This window comes from Diprion similis, chromosome 9 (assembly GCF_021155765.1).
Source record: "Diprion similis isolate iyDipSimi1 chromosome 9, iyDipSimi1.1, whole genome shotgun sequence".
Classification (NCBI taxonomy): domain Eukaryota; kingdom Metazoa; phylum Arthropoda; class Insecta; order Hymenoptera; family Diprionidae; genus Diprion; species Diprion similis.
In genome coordinates, this window is record NC_060113.1 from 100,788 (window position 1) to 121,883 (window position 21,096).

The 21,096-nt window shown below is 38.1% G+C and overlaps 2 protein-coding genes across 4 annotated transcripts in view; one reads left to right on the forward strand and one right to left on the reverse strand.

Moving 5' to 3' along the window:
* The first annotated feature begins 374 nt into the window (after positions 1 to 374).
* LOC124410421 (small ubiquitin-related modifier-like) lies at positions 375 to 2,209 on the forward strand. Of its 2 annotated transcripts, none has more exons than XM_046888773.1 (5): positions 375 to 531; positions 652 to 720; positions 847 to 924; positions 1,261 to 1,332; positions 1,633 to 2,209. In XM_046888773.1, the coding sequence occupies exons 1-5, from the start codon at positions 517 to 519 to the stop codon at positions 1,693 to 1,695; spliced, it is 297 nt and encodes a 98-aa protein (XP_046744729.1). In that variant the 5' UTR covers positions 375 to 516; the 3' UTR covers positions 1,696 to 2,209. The 2 variants fall into 2 exon arrangements, with proteins under 2 accessions (XP_046744729.1, XP_046744730.1); XM_046888774.1 differs by having other exon boundaries at positions 391 to 531; positions 658 to 720.
* Positions 2,210 to 3,528: 1,319 nt separating this feature from the next.
* Positions 3,529 to 21,096, reverse strand: part of LOC124410404 (E3 ubiquitin-protein ligase Ubr3) — a 33,434-nt gene continuing 15,866 nt past the window's right edge. Inside the window, exons 10-29 of one of the 2 annotated variants that reach the window (XM_046888738.1) lie at positions 11,181 to 11,362; positions 10,928 to 11,067; positions 10,696 to 10,838; positions 10,458 to 10,624; positions 10,139 to 10,382; positions 9,868 to 10,027; positions 9,566 to 9,739; positions 9,275 to 9,436; positions 8,864 to 9,045; positions 8,278 to 8,710; positions 8,053 to 8,198; positions 7,814 to 7,960; positions 7,418 to 7,726; positions 7,106 to 7,334; positions 6,794 to 7,003; positions 6,441 to 6,694; positions 5,983 to 6,333; positions 5,744 to 5,875; positions 5,524 to 5,663; positions 3,529 to 5,391 (exon numbers count right to left, since the gene is read on the reverse strand). In XM_046888738.1, coding sequence (XP_046744694.1) covers positions 5,274 to 5,391; positions 5,524 to 5,663; positions 5,744 to 5,875; positions 5,983 to 6,333; positions 6,441 to 6,694; positions 6,794 to 7,003; positions 7,106 to 7,334; positions 7,418 to 7,726; positions 7,814 to 7,960; positions 8,053 to 8,198; positions 8,278 to 8,710; positions 8,864 to 9,045; positions 9,275 to 9,436; positions 9,566 to 9,739; positions 9,868 to 10,027; positions 10,139 to 10,382; positions 10,458 to 10,624; positions 10,696 to 10,838; positions 10,928 to 11,067; positions 11,181 to 11,362 — 4,023 coding nt within the window. In that variant the 3' untranslated portion in view covers positions 3,529 to 5,273. Of the gene's footprint in view, positions 5,392 to 5,523; positions 5,664 to 5,743; positions 5,876 to 5,982; positions 6,334 to 6,440; positions 6,695 to 6,793; positions 7,004 to 7,105; positions 7,350 to 7,417; positions 7,727 to 7,813; positions 7,961 to 8,052; positions 8,199 to 8,277; positions 8,711 to 8,863; positions 9,046 to 9,274; positions 9,437 to 9,565; positions 9,740 to 9,867; positions 10,028 to 10,138; positions 10,383 to 10,457; positions 10,625 to 10,695; positions 10,839 to 10,927; positions 11,068 to 11,180; positions 11,363 to 21,096 lie in introns of both variants that reach the window. The other variant, XM_046888737.1, reaches the window with a different exon arrangement.

Sequence of the window (21,096 nt, forward strand, 5' to 3'; positions counted from 1 at the left end):
GAGAATGGCGGTTGAAATTCAAACCGTTCGACTCGCGTGCAGTCTTTATATTCCCACCAGATGTCGTTTTTTTATCTCTTAATTCGAGCGCGAACTGACAATGACGTAATGGATGAAGGAAATTTGGGGTGATTATTATTTATGTTGAATGCGAATGAAATATTGAAATTCAACCGACGATTAATTAATGGTCGACTACTAATTGGCGAGAAAATAGGTCGTATGTATGTACAAACAAATGATAATAAGGAAAGCTGGAACTTATTCATATACTTGAAGGGTATCCTTGAATATTTTGCGTGCATTTACGAATCCGCTTCGTCGTTTCGTTCTCGGAATATATATTTCATGTCCCCCCCCCCCCCCCCCCCCCCCTCCAGAATCCGTTACGGTACCGATGTGAGAAATAGAAGGCTGTGGATTTGACAAAAGTGTGGCGCCATATTGCCTGCTTGTGTTTGGTTGCCGTTGTGGCGCGTGGTCAAGAAAGAATTATTACCCCTTAACGGAGTCGCCATGTCCGATAACCAGGTCAGAGTAATTGCGAGAAACTAAACAAACCTCGAACCATAATTAAGATTTATTTATTTTTATACCGGACCAAGTTTATCTCGCTTAGGGTCAGCCCGCTATAACCTTTCCGTCTTTCAGGAACAGAAGCCCGAAGCCGGCCCAGGTGACGCGAATTCAGAGTATATCAAACTCAAAGTCGTAGGAAATGTGAGTATCTTTACGGAATCTAAAAATCTGTCTGTAAAAACTATGAGGAAAACCTCTCTAACCTCATATTTGCAACAAGTAATTCAATTTTTTTTATATTCTATTTCCTTCTCTTCCCCTCCACAGGACAGCAATGAAATTCACTTCAGAGTTAAGATGACCACCCAAATGGGAAAGCTGAAAAAATCTTACAGCGATCGTGTGGTTAGTTCAATCAGTTTCCGACAGTAATTATTCGTAATTTAAGACACTTAGAAGAATTTTTTGTGTAATCACGACATAACTTCCCCCTCTTCTGTTTGTTGTTGAAATCAGAAGGAATATTAGTAGTCGTCGTTAATCGGTACTCAGCTACATTGTTTGCAAGATTCTCTACCACTCAAAGTGCAAAATCCAAATCTATCACAAATAATTCCCAGCCTCGTTTGACTTTCGTCAAATTATTCAATGTCGCACTATCTCATCCCCAAGTTATGCCAACCCTCTAATCTTACTGATTCATCGATCACAATGGCAATTTATGATGTAATTTTCCATCAGGGAGTACCAATGACGTCGCTCAGGTTTCTTTTCGATGGCAAGAGAATTAACGATGACGAAACGCCAAAGCAGGTATATCATTTTGCCAATATCTGTTTCATTACTCGTTATTTTAATTATACGATTTCTAACGATTTGTGTGAACACTGGGATTTCTAGGGAACAGTCATTTTTTGAATATCAATTTTTATGAACATTACTGCCAAACTTTTGAGTCTACCAACTTTTGGATAATGTAGTTAAAGCTTTGAGAAGAAACCCTGAATTTTTTCCGATTCTTTGAAGGCCTCGAACGCGCAGTACTTTTACCTCTAAAAAGGCTTTAAATATTATATTTCAATATTCGTAATAATTTTCAAAACTTTTTTTCAGTTGGAAATGGAGAACGATGACGTCATTGAAGTTTATCAGGAGCAGACAGGTGGTCAGTACTGAAGGATCAAAAGGGAAGGCCATGTAATTTGGTTTTAATATGTTTAAAGTGAAAGTGATTAACGTATAAAAAGAATGAAACTAAAAAAAAAAACAAAAAATGGACAAGATTAATGATATGGATATGTATGTTTAAAAAAATCATTTGTAATTTAATTTCGACAATTTAACCTGAATGTGCTGTTTTACATTCCTATAACATAATGGCGAGTTAACGAATTTTGTTTATTGGGCCTTGCTCTCGAGCTGCGCTCAATCATCTACAAACAATCTCGTCTAACAGTGCGTGCAATTTACGTCTATTATTTTATCAGCGCATAGATTGACAATTACACCGTCGCACTGCTACTAACTATGATTTTTAGAACCATCTGTAGATAGCAATGCAATCATCGAATATCTAGTTTCGCGTGAATAAATACGGTAGAACCTGGGTGTTGCGATACTGAACTTTCAAAATTGTCACACGTCAAATTAATTCATTACTATCCGCAATAAAACAATACTTGAAAATTTATTTTCATATCTACTTGTCGATTAATCTAATTACCAGTAGGCAAGCCTATGAAACGATTCAGAACTGCATTATTTGCATTTTTCCCACAGATACCAGATCTAATGAAGTACATACAATATTTTTCGCCAAAATCACTTTTTTCGTATAATGACATAGTTTTCCTACGGAAAAAAAGTTGATGTTGATACTTGGTGAATTGACCATCCTTGAAATGTATCGTTCACAAGTCATATTCTAGAACACCATGAATTCGATAATAAACATGCAAGAAAATAGTGTTGGGATTATTTAGTACACAATAATAATGCCTCCAGAAAAATGAGGAAATAAATGTCAACTATACGTTCGTTTATACTATATGAAGATTATGGTGATCTTGGAGTAACAATTTTATATTATTACTAAATTTAATTCAAGTATGAAAAGAAACGGTAAATTTACAGGTGTATCAAAAGTAGAATACTGGTTAAAGACATTCTTGGGCGTTGCAAAGATATATAAGTGAAGTCTATTTTCACTTTTCTGTACAAACTGACCACTAAATCTGCAGGTTGTATTATTCTCGAATAAGTTGTACAATCCTCACTAAAGTAGCATGCCAAATGATTAATTATTAGAACGTTAAAAACTATTGTCATTTCAATTAACATAATTATTCAATAAACTTAGATTAGAAAAAAAAAACTTTTATATTTCAAGCAACGAAACCTTGTATCATTGTGTGACTGATTCTTCCCCTCAGAGTGGTACTTGTATAGATGTCATTGACCCAGTAGAAAAAAGAAAAAAAAAATGTACTTAGGTATAACATTAAAAAATCCTGAATTTTAATGGAATTACAGAACACTAAGGTAGGTAATTTAACGGTTCGACAATTCTTTAGTTTTTAACTACTCAGTGTGGTCACAAAACATCTGTCACAGAAATTACTCATCTATAAAATCATGGAACCCTGTTTTAATCATACTTTATCAGTGCAAAACTTATTATTTTACTTTACGAGCATCCGTGCTGAATGAAACTGCAATAATCTGTTTGGACAATTAGAATTGAACAACGTAAGAAGAATATTACAAACTTTTTTAATGGTAAAACAAGTTTTTTAAAAATAATTTGTCTCGGTACGTAACTTATTGTGAGAATGATTTAAATAAATTTTGAATAACTATGTATTAGTAGCACGTTCTCATGACATTATTATTATTATTATTGTTATTACTATTATTATTGTATCTAACAATAAAATACGTAGTCTCTTCATTGTAGTAGAATTGATTTTATTCACTTATGTATTTTTATTATTTTTAACTACCAATACGCAATAATGATTATTCTTACACAATTAAGTTTTGCCCAACATGTAACAACATGGCTATAAAATAATAGATCATGTATGTTATTTACACAAACAAAATACGCAATGCGTAATTAGTGAACACGTGATCGATATAAACAATCGATAAAACTAGTTCGCAATTGTAAAATAAATGGTTGTTGAAGAAGTGAATTATAGCGATATTGCTAATATTTTCAGTAACGTCCATTGGTTTTGTCACAATTAATTTTTATTTTTGTATTTTTATCTTCGTATTTTTAAATATACATCTGACACCACTCTAAACTCTACTTGTTACTCATCTCGTTGATTATTAACGCGGATATATTTTTACTTTCAAGAACCCACAAACCACATAACGCTTGCTCCATGTTACAATTCTGTCGAGGCATAGATGTTTGCTAACAATGTATCTCTTTAAAAAATGTCCATCCTGCTCTGTATTTACGTTGAATCGGGCAACAGATAATTATAAATTTCTTGTTCCCAATGCCTCTGTTGCGACCAAAAAAGTAAATAAGGAAGAAAAAAAAGTAAAACACAACACATGTATTATTCAATACCTTTCTCAAGAGTAAGCGAAATGTTTCTTGCATTTTCAAATCAAACAGTGGTAAAGATTTAAAATTGTGAATTTTGAGCTGATGACGAAAGTAATTTTTTTTATACTTTTCTCATCGTTTTTCTCGGGTTGATGGTAGATAAATTTCCTTCGCTTCAAGACTAGGTGGCTAATGCAACATGAAAGGAAAGCTTCTACACTAGGTACTCAAATCTTAAAGATGTACAAGTAATATGTATGTGGGTGAATAAATTACACCGTATCATATACACAGCCTATCATTATCAATATTATTATTACGATTATTAATAATATCATCACTATTATTGATGTTAGTATTTCAGCACGCAAATTTAAGTAACTGCCAAAACTTCCACACTTCAGATTAATTATTTATCAATAATCTTGAATATTTGTCGACTTCTTTAACTGCCTCGTACGAAATGCCAACAAATTATTATCAATTTTTCTAGTATTGAATATTATTACAGTAAATCGGAGTTTTTAATAAGGTCATTCTCAGTTCAACAATTTCGTCGCACTTTCCATCCTGTTATTGGAATTAGGTTCTTTTGATGACTGATTAAAGACTGAAATTCTATCTAATGGTCGTCGCGAAGCAAAAACACTCAGTTCTTCAAGTACTGAACCCATTACAGCGACTCATAAATTATACATTTAATTTTCGCCCGCCTAACGCGACCACTAATAGTAGACACTACATAATTATTATATTTTTTTATTTGTTTTAAGGTTTTTTTTTTTTTTTTATTAAGACATTTTTCATGTATATGTATGTATACTTAAATAAAATATACATTGTTGACTTGGGACAATATAAATTTCCAATACAATTACTCAAGATCTATTAATATGAACAAATTTAGCCCAGCTCTTGTCATCACGTCTTAATACTTTCGATAATTATTCTTATTTTTACTATTATTAATAATAATATTACTATTATACCTAGTTGAAACATTGCCGCGTAATAAATATATTAACTATAAACTATCAGAGCAATGTGTTATTCCATAAAGCGTTATTATCATCATTGGCGAGGCATCGGATCACTCGTTACACATCAAAATCAAAATTGAAACAATATTAGGCATGTATTTCTGATGTGTTGTGTTGGATTACTGACTGTTGAATAATGTAACTAGTCATAACGCGTCACGGTGCCATACCCAAGTTTTCTTTGTATGGTCAAATCTGTGAGCAATCCACTGCTGTTCCAATAGCTGGTATCTATCCTGACTCAGATATAAGGGTTTGCCTCGCCTGTAATTGCGAGGAAAAAATATATTAGCATCTTGGCGGTATCCGAGTCTTCTATTCCTATACCTCGCAATAATTTCACACCATTGATTGTAAATGTAGGAAAAGTCAAGGTAATAACTCTACAATACTCACTTCAGATCCCTATCCTCCTCATCGAACTCGTCGAGGTACAAAGAACCCCACAAACAAGCTCTTTTTCCTCGTATCACAATAACATACGTTGACGTAACAACCAGGTATATACCGGTCCCTCCACCGCAGTCAACCGAGTGCTAAATTTTTAATAAAATTATTGGTTTCAACAGTTGTTTGTATTCACATTAATAACAGCATACATGTGAATTTGTCGTACCTTAACAGCCTCGCAAACGTTTTGTTGCTTGCAGCAGTTTTGCTTGAGACAAACAATGGTTCCGCACAAAAGACATATGGTTGTTTCTTGGGGCACGGAGTGACACTGACGGCACTGTCGTTCGTGGTAATACTGTTGTACAAATAATAAGTAGCAAAATGAGTTGTATTTTAATTAGTGGTAAGACACTACAGAAACTAATTTTATTAATGATAAACGTCTTGACTTATTTTTCTTACCGTGAAGATTTTTTCATACTCCCTTGGAAGATTTAGTAGCTTTGGAACCTGCCAATATATATGTTGGGTGGTGATCAAGCTCCGGGCTGAGTCCACGCTTCGATTAACAAACGCATTAAATTGATCTAACCAAAGCCGTGGGACAGTCAAGCTCGCCTCGCTGTCTTGCCAATTCAGTGCTACGGCCGAATTGAAGCATTCCCAGTCCATACCTTCTGTGACCAGCTCTAAATAGTAAACTAATCGAACAAACTCAGTTTGAGGGGTCCGAACCAGAGGCAGCGGCTGTTCGTATAAATGATATCGTAACAGAGCAGCTACCCGAAGAAAAGGCAAACAGAGCTTTTGAACCTATACGCAAATAAAGAATGGATATTTTAGTGTTGCCTGTGAAAAAATATTGCCATTTATCAAGGCTGATGGTAAGATCTAGTATTAGTATGGAAGTATTCTCTTACTTGAGGCTCCAACAATTGGATGTTGAATCTAGCAGAATGCATTAAAGCCGAACTACGCTGATAGAGCTCAGTGTTACTAAAGTAGCTGACAACTGAGTAAAGAGCCTCTTCCAACGTGGTTGGAGCTCCTTGGCAAGCTCGCCCTCGCCTCAGCAGGGTACTTCTGTCCACAGGTGACAAATTGTAACTAATTTGGATGATCACTTGATAGTAGAGGAGGTTGTAGACGACTTTTACCACACTGGAGAAATAAGCTGACGAGAAAAGATTATCAGTGAGATTACCACCTGACGTTCAAGTAGATAAATTGACAAGACATTGGCAAAAACGCAATTTTAATTTTGCGCACGTACTCTGATCTAAATGAAGAGGAAGTAACAACACGAATTGTATCAGGAGAGCTGTGGGGTCCCTGAGTAGAAGCGGAACTTCATTCTCGATTAGTGTCAAAGCAAGTGGAGCTGCTGGTTCGGGAAGGAGTCCCGAAAGTTGTTGCCAAGTTTGCCATACTGGCCAATTGGTTAATACTCGTGCGTGCATCGCGAGCACGTGAAGAAGGGCGACTGGAAAATAAGTTTTATTACGTGTTAATTATTACAAACACTTCACCGTTGAGAAGATGGATAATATTCTTCACATCTACAATAATCGAATCCGCTCATTACCAATGCAATCTCGTTTTGGTGTGAGCGGTGCAGACACTGCTGATGCTGCACACAAGGAACCACCTCTCTGAACCAATTCTATCTCAAAATTAGTGCGTGCTACAGAAGTAACGAAGAGAAACAGACTTTGGTGACTAGGTGTAGCGTTCCTCTGGTTATACCTCAAGTAAGTGCTACTCGTCATATCTTCCATAGCCTTTCCCATAGCGACAGCTAAGTTCGAAGATATCTGAAAGCAATGAAACTAGATTTTCCCATATCTGATTGTAATAATCGGAGGAATAAATATCGTCGCTGCATTTGGATTCTTACTGGATTTCGTTGTATTTCTTTGAGAAAAGAGTTCAATTCTGTCAGAATAGCCATAGGAGAGGCGTGTCGCGAACGGACAACAGCGGCACACTCTCCGAGCTGTGGTGACAGGGGTAAAACTGAATTTGCCAGTTGCCTACAGAGCGGGCAGAAATATTCTCCTCTATCGACAGCCAGATTTTGTAGACGGTGTTGACTTCTCAGCGATTCCAAGTAAGACTTAAGGCAGTCCAAGTGCAAGTGATGCCCGCAAGTTTGAACGTGAACTCCGCCTTCCCAACCAATATTCACGGACAACAGCCAGGATGGCTAGAGGGCCAAACAATCGTTAAATATAATCAAAGTGATATGCGCAGAAGTTTCTTCAACATATAAAAAAACCAGAATCGAACTTACAGTGTCGAAGTCTCGATTCATCTCTGAGATTCTCTGCTCAAAATGTGCGCTCCGAGTGTTACTTTTGGAAATGGGTGGATCTTCGTCTGATGTCGGAAGCACGAGTCGTTCAGGGTGTTGCCTTTCGTGACTGATTACACTTGTTGCCTGTACACGATACGTATTCAAGTGAATTGGGACTCATTTTCAGTGTGCGGTGTATGAAAAATTGAGCAAAGTACTATCGGCAGCATAATTACCTGAACCAATACCACAAGTCCCATTGGCTTGTCCTCGCTGCTGGGAGTTGTTTGATTGCATATTACACAGTCGTATTCTTTCTTACTAGCTAACTTTGTCGGCTCTTCCTGCTCGCTGCAGTCCATATTCGATACACCGGCTTCGTCTGTGTAACGTAACGTGATTTATTGTCATAAATACAGTGCACAAAACTTTGCAATTACTTCTTCACCTCCTTCACTCACCAGTCTCCATATTTGTTTCCATGAATTTCTTTTGCTGATCGAGGAAATCTGCCAAAACTTTTTCTTGTCTCTCTTTGGCTCTCCGACGTCGTTCCTCTCTCTCACGATTTTCTTTTTCGCATTGTTCATCTTCGTGCATACGAGGCCAAAGTCTATTCCTAGTTTCCATAATATTTTCCTTGCATACAGGATCTAGATTTCCAATTTTATTCAAGAGTTGAGATATGAAAAATGGACCATCACCAATCCGAGATTCTCGAGGAGGTATCCTCGCGGAGCTGCTACTACTACTGCTGGCTTCATTATCAGTTGTTAGATTTAATTGTTCAGGATTATAGCTGTCTGGCGCCCCTGACAACTGCGAATGCAGCCTAAGCAGCAACGAGATTATGCTCTCCCCAACTGGGATTGTCTGAGGTTGAGAAGATCCCGACTATAATCAGGAGAGAAATAAGAATAAATCATGTAATACGACCTGCGAATGACTCCATAACTTTTTTTTGCCAAAAATCGGATGGAAAAACAAAAAACAACTACACTGTACGATAGCTTGAATAATTCAATTAAAGTAGTCCATTCCATTTACCTGAGGTTCTTTCCTCTTAAAATGACTATGAGGATTCAAAGTAGATGGGACAATTTCCGTCGACGTTACCCCCCTAATACTAAGTTCAGGATACATCATTGGCGTGGACACAATTTCGTTGCCTGGCATAACTGCAGGGCGTAGAGGTGCTGGAGGTAAAGCTGCTTGACCAGCGATCGCGCCTGTTGGCAAATAACTCATGTTCCAGATAATTTACTTCATAGGGGTTGCCTATTTCATCTTGGCACGGACCTTTATCTTCATAATGCAAGCATGAAATTACAATATCTTCGAAACTGAGCTAGTGAGAAGGTAAATACAAAAAATATGCAAAAGCGAATGCCACAGAGCCTAATCAAGGCCCGCTTTTAGTCTACAACATTCTGTAAGATCGCTGATTATTGGACATACCATCCTCGGGTATGAGCCCAGGCTCGGGAAGAGCTACAGCCACAGTCATTATTTCATCGGTTGATTGTGGTAGAGCTCTTGGCGATGTTGGTACCAAATCATCATCACTGTTTGTACGTGATGGTAAAGCGACAATTCGATCTTCAGGTACCATGTATTCGCCTAAGGTATGTGTTGATTAGTTATATTAATTACAGGAAATTTATTAAAAAATTAGTCAGAAATGTGCAATTAACATGTTTCGATTTGTTCATCTTTAGATTGTTTTAATATCTCTTAATGAAACATTACCACCAGTGGATGGTAGAGCTTGTAGAGGGTATTGATCCATTGGTAGGGCTGGTTCGTCATTGTCCTCGGTGATGTCTAACGGCGGCAGTGCAAGAATGTCATTTCGTTCATCATGCAGCGTTAAAGAAGTCGAGATATCTGTCACAGAATCATGGATTTCCCACTCAAATTCACCTGTTTGTGCATGGAAGAAGAATTTATTCTCATCACAAGGGCATCCGGTAAGGACAAGAACAGAAATAATAATAATTTGTTTTTTCAATACCTCAACTCGCCAAGTTGTACTCAAGAGAAATACTTACTGTCGGAACTGTTAGACTCAGGCTCCTGGACTAGAGTTACACGAGGTATTATTGTCCTCAGATTTTCAGATAAACTGTCTCCTTCAAACCAGCCTGCTAAGTCCATGTCTTTTATTACACGAGTTACCCCTCCGCCACTGTATCGACAAACTGGATTCGTCTGTGTGAAAATGTCAGTGGAGGTATTGAAATTTTTACTGACTTCATCGGTCGTCTATGCTGTTACGTAAACAATCATGTGAGTTGAAAAGATGAATCAAAAAATACTCACGGATTTTTCAGGAACTTCAGCGGTCATAACAGCCATTTCAAGTAAATAAATGGCCAAGGCCATGATGTGTTCGGAAACGTTGTGACCATTCACTGATTTGTGGAGTACGACGAGAATCATTGCATGGAAAACTCGCGAACGGAGGACAAGTCTCGGATCGTCATAGTCGGAAGAAACAGGAGCAGGGTGACGGAACGGAGGCCATGGTGTTGCGCCACTCTTAAGTTGTCCAGTTTGTTTAACACTGTCAATTTGATTATTGAGCCATACAGCTGAGTGAATGATCCGGCTTGAAGTAGAGCCTGAAGGTGATACTTACTACTCGGTAAATCTGTCCATAGAGACTTGAAAATCCGTGCGATGTACAGCCCTGAGTAAGACGTGAAGAGGATCGAACAGCTCATCCCAAACGCGTGATTTTGGTCCATACATTCCCTGCTGCATATTTCCACTAGCCTCTAGACTGGGTGCCCTATACTGTGCGACCTGTGAGATAAGGGAGTAGATTTATTTTGGTCCCAGATTCATTTTTTGTAAAGAAGAAATGATAAAGATACCTCAGCGAGGACAGTCTCGAACTCCCTATTAGCCGTTGTCCCACATCGTTCAGGCATAAGCTCCATAAGTTGGCTGTGGGTTTTGTCGCCTATGCATAGTAGGGTGACCATTTCTAGACAAGATAATTCAGGATCTGAAAGACCTGAAGTGAGATGAATTGAGGTCAATTAGAAGTTGCGTTGAGAATTGTGTGATAAAACTACTGAAGATGAGCAATAAAAAGAAGCATGCCTAAATTAGTGCGGACGCTAACAAGAGTCGCCAAAAATGTCAGGCAACTTTCCAGCATCGGGGTATCGTGTTCTCCTTCTAAATACTCATTCTGCGGTGGGTGGTAAATGTTCAGGCTCATCCATTCATACACATGAAATCTGTAAAATGATGGGATAGATTATCGTATGGATATGTATCTTTGGTACAGTAAAGATAGGTAGAGATGTAAATTGTACAATAATATGATGGTGTACAAAATGTAATACATTACTTGTCAATGACGGTTTTCAAAAAGATCTCAGGCTGCAACTGAATGGCGCAGATTTGTAACAGATAAACATCCGCGTCTACCATCGAATTGCAAAAGTTACATTGTATGTAAGTCATAGCTTGGCCCCGTATTTGAACACCATTACGCACCCACAATTTATTATGGATTTCGTAAGAGGCCACCTGAAACAAGAAACATAATTTTCAAGTATTTGAATTACGAATCTCAGGGATGTGGACTAGAGACAGTTACACTGTAACGAAAAACTATATTCAGAGACATTTTGGACGAATCGCTGTCGTTACTTTTTTTTTAATGCAGTTTTTAAGTTTATTGTAGTCTTAGTCCTTTGTATGCATAATGAAGACTCGAGAAGTGAAAACATAACACTCAAGTAGAGCAGTATTAAGGATTCCACTTCGATTTCTACTAATCCCAGACTCGATATCAACGTTCTGTTAATAATTGGTCAACCTTTAGAGGACAGAAATACCTGTGTGCGGGGGCGACGATTGATCGGCACTTAACCCATGATAGTTTTATTATATTAAATACCTTTCTTATGCATTTTCTGAAGAAGACCAAGAATCCCAAGTCCCGGTCCTCTAAAGATTAATCTTGTGTGACTATCGTCAGACTGAGATATAAGGCGGAAAAAATTTTAATCAATGTTTTGGTTGTATAACTGGTTAATCGAATGTGACTATAGACAAACTAAGATATAAGGCGGAAAATATTTTAAATTAACGCTCTATTTATAAGTTTTATAACCCATTAATCTCATGTGACTTGGGCGAAAAAAATTTTAATTAATGTTCTGGTTATATAACTGGTTAATTTGATGTGACTATAGAGAAACTGAAATGAAAAGCGGAAAATGTTTTAAATTAATGCTTCGTTTACGACCGGTTAATTTCATCTGACTTGGACGAAACTAAGATATAAGGCGGAATACGTTTTTGATGATATATTGTAACTTTCGTGGAAGTTACAGAATGAAATGCGGGTTCGGGAGCAATAAAGAACGAACACAAAAGGCACGGAAAACTAAAGCTGAGAAAGAGGCTTTTACTGCGATACGTGTTACTAGTTACAAGGCAGAAACACAAATGTTTTTTACAATAATGTCGGATGGAGCAGCAACCTTATTCATTTTACGACATGAGTCTTAGACACCGTTTATCTGTGATGACTACTAGATGATTTGAAAGGGAGGTGAAACGGGTGATTTCACCCTTTGTACAATATGAACATTCGCATAATTGCAATCAACTCGGTATGGATGAAATGCAGGGTTACAAGTACGTCTAACATGTAACTATTGCCTGCGTATCCACGCGTACGCAGATGACAACGCACGTGCCAATTGCTCTCTAAGCATAGCGACAATTTCGCGACCTTCTTATTCACGTCTTACAGTCAGCTATTGGCTGCAGAAGTGAACCAAAACAAACCTTATTAGACATCATTCGAAGATAGGAGCTGACAAACTCTTGATATTTGTACGCAATTTAGACGTCTTGAACTGTGATAACCATCCATATCATTTTTATATAAATATGGAAACCATGTATCAATTCGGCTAATCCCTTATCTCTCCTTTCGATGCATATAAGTTAAATGGAAATTGCAGGGGCTTATCAGTCTCAAGTTGGCGAGTCTCTGGACCTCGCAGTCGGTCCGTGTAAAGAAACGAGGAACGCAAATTCTTCGAAAACGGCCAACTTGGCTGCATCTGTCACTTTGACAGAAGTCCATCTTCTTCGGCGTCGCTTGCTGATCTAAACGCCAAAGAAGGAAAAACGGCCGAGCATCGCTGGCGGTCGTAGTTACAAAACGAAGACTTAAATCTAATTTCCAAATCGTCGGGTTGATGAGCAAATACTTTTTTATTTTTTCGTTCAGACGCTGGGTTATTTAACCCCCAAATACAGGCCAGACGATGTGGTTGATCTTAACGAATCGTAAAGCAGTGTTAACTTTGTTGGTATTTTTCGCCCATCTATTTAACCAATGTGAAACATCGGTTACGCCGGTAAGCGTGGTGGGTTCCATTTCGAATGTGATGCGATTCGGGGAGGAAATAATAACCGACATGTTTGAAATTGTGAAGTTGTTCCCCGGCATCGGTGGTAACTATCATGACGGAGATTATTTATCGGGTCTGAATATATCGGTGGGCGAGGAGCGAATAATGAACAAAATCACCAAACTGTACCGGAGACTGGAGGATTTCGAAGTAAATTCAGGGAACCGTTTGGCAGAGATGATGGACAATCTTGCTCGACAACTTCACCGACAATCTAACTTAAACCATTATCTCAGGGAATTGAATTCCCAGATAGCTTATACATCGATGCAATACGGTAAACTCAAACTTTACGCCAATGAAGCAGATAAGTTCGAAAGATACACCCTGGAAAAGTTTGCCGAATGGTGCGTCTCGGATGGTGAAGGGATGTCGACAATTCTCGAAAGAATTCACGCTCTTATTATATCAGACAAACACGCGTTCAGTACTCAAAACCTTCTTGATCTTCTTGTCAGCAATATGAAGGTGAGTTATAATTGACCCGCACTACAACATTAACCGGACATTGTATAATACTTTCAGGAGATTCGTGAAGAAATGGTTTAATTTTATTAAATTATTATGAGCCTTAAAAAGATCTCGATTAAAAGTCATTCACCAGTAGATGAAGAAACATGGAAAGACTTCTCAAAAAGGATACTTTTCGATGTAAAAGCTTCCATATTGACTGCGCTCTATGGAATCATTGATTCAATTGTTGACGAAAAACTTTACGCGTCGGCATATCAAGTACAGCGAAACACTAGGAATAGCTCACACACAAACAAGATGGTCGAGTCCTAGTATTTGTAAAGTTATAATGAATATATGAAAATTAATTTGGTGAATGGATGTTTGATGAAAAAAAATTGACATTCACGTATTCATTTTGCCATGTTGGATATCAGGAGAAATAAGTCTCCATAATTAAAGAATAAGTAATAACTTTGAACTTTTCTTACAGGAGGGAGAGAAAACGATTTGCAACGACCATCAATCGCAGCAACAGTTACTCTACAATTTGTACAACAGTATTGCGATTACAGAGCTTAAAGGATACACGATGATGCAGTTTTCATGGATTTTGCTGAAGCTTTATAAAAATGGTAGACCGAGGAATACTTTGTCTCGTAAAAAAGACTAGGTGATCGTGAAACGTCGAATAACCATGACCCTATTTTCAGGTAATTTTACCGAAGAGATGCTGCAGACGAAACTGAGGTACGAAGCTCGAATGGCAGAAACCTCACGGGTTGTACAGAGGGCGATGGCATTTGCATCTCCAGACTTGTGGAAATGTGATCCCGAAGATCCGAGAGGTGAGAAGACGATAAAAACGTATTTTTTATTGTTAAATTGAAGAACCCGTGACAAGAAAATGATTGGCGTATTTTTCACACGACCAGAAACGAGCACAGAGTTGAATTGGTTTCTGCAGTCCTATATCACGCACGAAATTGACTTGAATCCAGAAGGTCATTGTTGGGAAAACTGTGCACACTACAGTTACGGCGAAGTGACTTGCGACCCAAAAGACGCAAATTGCAAGAAACAGCGGAAATGCAACGGAGCAGTATACAATTGCCAATACGTCGATTCCGACATGTGGATATGTCCAGCGGTCAGTTTTTCTATACAAACTACACAATTGGACACAGACAAAGAGAGAAAAAGCTATTTTCGTTGAAATGATACTTGACTGTGAATACAGATTACTAATTTGTCCCACTAATCAAATGTTCGACTTTGTAGGGAAAAAATAGCAATCGAAGATACGAATATATAGAATATGAAAACGGTCGTGTATTCGGAAAGAAGGGAACGTGTGATCGAGGTACAACCAAGGTAGATAGCTGGTGGAGATGGCTGTTTTGGCATTGCAGTTACTGCATATGTTCCTGCGATGAACAGGACAGAGATTCAGACCGATTTTTCAACTTGCGCAAAGTCGTTGCTGACGTCGACTCGAATAAGTAAATATTCAAAAAATTTCTTCCTGGAGCTGCAGCAAAGATTTGTGAAGAGTCCAATCCAATTCTAAAATTAAGTTTATTATTTTAATTTTTTGTTTCTTTTGTCAAAAAACAGAGTAATCACCGGAATTAAATTCGTGAAGGTCAACGGAATGATTCACCTCCAAATTGAGCAGGGCCAGTTATTGCAAAGCGGAACAATTAGCAAAGCCACGGAATGGAAGCCTGTTGAGAAATACTCTATTTACGATAGTGAAATGTATTGGGGAATAGATTACATGACATTATCTTGGTACCAGAGAGCTATAGATCTGGATGACCTTAAGGCTCCTCCAGGCCATGTGTTGACAGGTATGTTCCATCAGATAAAATGAGAATAGCGAATAAGAGACGATTGAAATGTCATATGAGACACGAAAGCAAAGTTGGATTTTCGAAAATTCCGAGTTTTATTGTAATTTTTGAAGATTCGCAATTTTTTATTAATGTATTCTTATCGAGTGTTTTAATTTCTCTCGGTGGGGAATGAAAAAAAAAACCAGGTGTGAAGTTCAGAAATCTAGATGGTCATGTGAACCTGGAAATAATGACAACTCCGTTTAATTTCACGACTGGAACCCTGACAAACCCGCAAACAAAGAGCGCGTGGCATGGAAACGACAATAACTATGCGGCAAGGTCCGAATTCCGTAGTTCTCTGACGTAATGAAATTGCGTCTTTTGGGAATTTCAAAATTGACGATGAAACGTCTTCGTTTTCAGAACACTTCTGAAATTGGATAGACCGGATAAATCAACACTATCTCGAGCACGATCGATACCAGACTCAAAACATAATCAATACATGATGTTCAGTCTGACGGATTTGGATAAAGATGCCGGGCAAAGCGTAGTACCATTTTTTGATACGCAACCTGTTGCGCCGTATCCGCGGATCCCTATTGTAGGGGCTGGAATTTACCACAAGGGAACATCAGGATTTGGTGGATACATTGCTCTAAAGCTGAAGACCTACAACTTCGGGCCTCACTTACACGTCGAGAGCTCGAGTAAAAATGTGACGATATGACTCAAATGAATTGAGATCGACTATAATACTAAAGTTTTGTATATTCGAGTGGAAAAATAAACGAGTCTCGCAGACGCGTGCATAGAATGAAACAGTCATTCATTATTATAATCGGGCTGGCCACTCAGTTTCGATTTGAAAATTCCCTGAGTTTTCCCTGTTTCCCTGACTAGATTTCTCTCCAAATATACTATAAATGTGGATTTTCACTCATTTTTTGGCACTCGCTTATGTTCGTACGACTACCTAATCAGGCACAGCATAAACGACAACTATTAATTCAAGTTCCAAGAATTGAATTCTCAATGTAGTTTTCGTAATTGAAATCAGGGCAAAGATCGGGTTTTGGGGCATACATTTTTTGTCAGCGTAAAATAAAACTTTCGTCATTTCGAAAAGAATATCACGTCATAATGTATTTTATAATCGAATAACTTAACATACATATTTTTCGAGGCTTGACTTCGATTAAAATGACAGGAACATCAGAGTACACCACACATATTATGACCACCCAGCCACCATAAGTATCTACATATAATCAAGTTGCCGAATGTATCAGCAAAGCTCCATGAAAGTTGACCAGAGACATTTTGATTTTCCATAGACAATGTCGAATGAGCTGAATGTTATGAATCTTCGTACAATGTTTAAACTAGTTTAAGAGAATGTAATAATATCGCATATTTGGTATCTGAGAATTAAAGTTTCATCAACTTGACTAGATAATTATACTGCGTAAAATGTCACATTGCTCGAAAAATAAAGAGAGAGCGAAGATGGTTAGTTTTCTCACGATACTTGTTCACGCTCGTTTTTAGAAGGTTTCGCATATCCTCTTCGATGACAGATGCTTCCTTACAAGCGTCACCCGCAACCGTTTTTTTCTTTGCAGCAAACTTCTTCATGATTAATCCAGCTCGCTTCCGTGCACCTTTCTCGAATTCTTCTGTCTGTGCTCGGGAACCAGATTTCGCTTATTGTTCAACGTATCTCGAATGAGCGTTTCTAGCACCAAGGATCAAAGGTTTTGTAATTTTTAACGAATCTAGTTCTTCGTTGGCAATTACTCAGTCATATACTCGTCAAGCAAGACGAGGTCAAAACAAAATTCAGGACGGCAAAATTCGTAGAAAAGTAGCAGCTTTCCAATGCATTTTGCCACATTTCGATACGACCATTTTTTTCTCATTGTTCTTTAGTTTGAAAAACGTCTTTTTTTTCACGCCATTTTTGAAGGTCTCAGGTTGCAAATATCGATTTTTCAATCATTGTCAGTTGTAGTTCGACTCTTCGACTATCCAAAACCGTTACGTTCATTGCTCTACGATTAACCATTGGGCACCAAATAACAATCTAGTGGACACCTTTTTTTGTTGCAAATTAGATTGTTGTTAAACTGACAACTTTTTTTCAACCAAATTTAAACTGTAGTTTCTACTAATTGAAAGCTTTCCAAATTCACAATTGCTACTCCCCATATGCATTCTAACATTTTGTATAAAATAATGGAAAAAACGCATTTTTTAATTTCCGAGCGCAATACTTGAGAAACAAATCGGAGTATCCCCATCGGGCCAACGATAATCGATAGATTTTTCAATTGTCTACAACTTTTAATACAATTTTTTTCCTATCCGACCAATAGTTTTCATTACATAAGCGAAAAACAAAAACAAATCAATGATTCCCGGCATTCAACCGCTGATTGTTGCTAAACGCACCGACAATATCCGGCGCAAACTTTGGGGGTTAATGAGAACACCCGTTTCTGCCGGAATCCACAGCTACTTTTCGGGTAGACTAAAATCGTCATTTTGGGCTCTTAAACAGTTTATTTGATTGAACCACATGTGAAAGGATGAAAACCATTCTCAAAAAGCATCCCAAGTCTTGGGCTGTTTCGGATTCACGTAATACAATTTGCAGCAAAGAATGATCCAATCTATCTGTACTCGAGAGTGTATCTATAATTTTCAAGAAATTAGCAACAGCACATATACGGCATTGAATTGTCGTTCAATTTTGTCCGTTTGCACATCCGGTACCCATTTTTGTTGGACAAATATCTTCAATGCAATTGCGATACGTTTGTCCCTGATAGCTGACCGCTTTTCCACTTCGGGATGAAAACAAGAAATTTCTCTCGGGTGACGAAATAGTAGAGGTGAGCGTGGCATTAATTTTCCGCGTAAAGTTCTCATTGCTGTACGACAATATTTTCTAAAATCCAAAATCTCGGATTCCTTGCAACCTCGCGCCCGACGGAGAGCGTCGCGTGTTGAGTAACTCGGGTCAACTTCTTTACCGAAAATGCTGAGCCAAAATATCGAACGGAAACCTCTTTAGACTTCAAGTCCCAAAATGATACGGCGACATCCATCTGCCCGTTGTGAGAAATTTTATTGAGCGATTCATCGGAGCCAACAACTGTATGCGGACATTAAAAGCGACACTCTACCCATGATGGATTCAACATATTGGATACCGTCTTCATGTATTTTTCGAAGGAGACCGAGAATCCCGAATCTCTGACCTCGAAAGGTTAATCTTGTGTGACTATTGAAGAACTGAGATATAAGGCGGAAAAAATTTTAAATGATGGCTAAGTTTATAACCGATTAATCTCATGTGAATTACGATTAGGCGACACTGAGATATAAGGCGGAAAAATTTTAAATGAACGCTAAGTTTGTAACCGATTAATCTCATGTGAATTACGATTAGGCGACACTGAGATATAAGGCGGAAAAAATTTTAATCAATGTTCTGGTTGTATGATTGGGTAATCGGATGTGACTAGAGAGAAACTGAGATAGAAGACAAGGCGGAAAATAGTTTTGAATAACGCTCCGTTTATAACCGGTTAACCTGTTGTGACTAGGGCGAAACTAAGATGTAAGCCGGAATACATTTTTAATGATATATTGTAACTTTCGTGGAAGTTACAGAATGAAATGCGGGTTCGCGAGTGATAAAGAACGAACGCAAAAGGCACGGAAAACTAAAGCTGAGAAAGAGGCTTTTATTGCGATACGTGTTACTAGTTACAAGGCAGAAACACAAATGTTTTTTACAATAATGTCGGTTGGAGCAGCAACCTTATTCATTTTACGACATGAGTCTTAGACACCGTTTATCTGTGATGACTACTAGATGATTTGAAAGGGAGGTGAAACGGGTGATTTCACCCTTTGTACAATATGAACATTCGCATAATTGCAATCAACTCGGTATGGATGAAATGCAGGGTTACAAGTACGTCTAACATGTAACTATTGCCTGCGTATCCACGCGTACGCAGATGACAACGCACGTGCCAATTGCTCTCTAAGCATAGCGACAATTTCGCGACCTTCTTATTCACGTCTTACAGTCAGCTATTGGCTGCAGAAGTGAACCAAAACAAACCTTATTAGACATCATTCGAAGATAGGAGCTGACAAACTCTTGATATTTGTACGCAATTTAGACGTCTTGAACTGTGATAACCATCCATATCATTTTTATATAAATATGGAAACCATGTATCAATTCGGCTAATCCCTTATCTCTCCTTTCGATGCATATAAGTTAAATGGAAATTGCAGGGGCTTATCAGTCTCAAGTTGGCGAGTCTCTGGACCTCGCAGTCGGTCCGTGTAAAGAAACGAGGAACGCAAATTCTTCGAAAACGGCCAACTTGGCTGCATCTGTCACTTTGACAGAAGTCCATCTTCTTCGGCGTCGCTTGCTGATCTAAACGCCAAAGAAGGAAAAACGGCCGAGCATCGCTGGCGGTCGTAGTTACAAAACGAAGACTTAAATCTAATTTCCAAATCGTCGAGTTGATGAGCAAATACTTTTTTATTTTTTCGTTCAGACGCTGGGTTATTTAACCCCCAAATACAGGCCAGACGATGTGGTTGATCTTAACGAATCGTAAAGCAAAGTTCACTTTGTTGGTGTTTTTTGTTAATCTATTTTTCCAATGTGAAACATCGGTTACGCCGTTGGACGCGGTGGGTCCCATTTCGAATGTGCTGCGATTCGGGAAAGAATTAATAAGCGACATGTTTGAAATTATGGGGTTGTTCCCCGACATCAGTAATGACAATAATGTCGGAAGTGATCTGTTTATATTGTCGAGCGAGAAGCGAATAATAAACAAAATCAGCAAACTGTACCGGAGACTGGATGATTTCGAAGTAAATTCAGGGATCCGTTTGACAGAGATGATGGACAATCGCACTCGACAACTTCACGAACAATCTGACTTAGAGCATTATCTCAGGGAATTGAATTCCCAGATAGCTTATACATCATTGCGATACGATAAACTCAAACTTTACGCCAATTCATCAGATAAGTTCAACAGAAACGACCTGGAAAAATTTGCCGAACGGTGCGTCTCGGATGGTGACGGGATGTCGACAATTCTCGAAAGAATTCACGCTCTTATTGTAACAGACAAACACGCGTTCAGTACTCAAAACCTTCTTGATCTTCTCGTCATCAATATGAAGGTGAGTTATAATTGACACGCACTACAACATTAATCGTCTCAAGTCACGAAATCTCATATAAAAGACTTGAGTATGATACCTTTTGAACAAGGCGTGGATTCTTCTTTTATGATTGGATGTACGATAGCAAATTTGGTGAATGAATACTAAGGAAAAAATTGACATTTGCAGATTGATTTTCTTATGTTGGATATCAGGAAAAATAAGTCTCCACAATTAAAGGTTGAATATTAACTTTAAACTTTTGTTACAGGAGGAAGAGAAAACGATTTGCAATGACCATCAATCGCCGCAACAG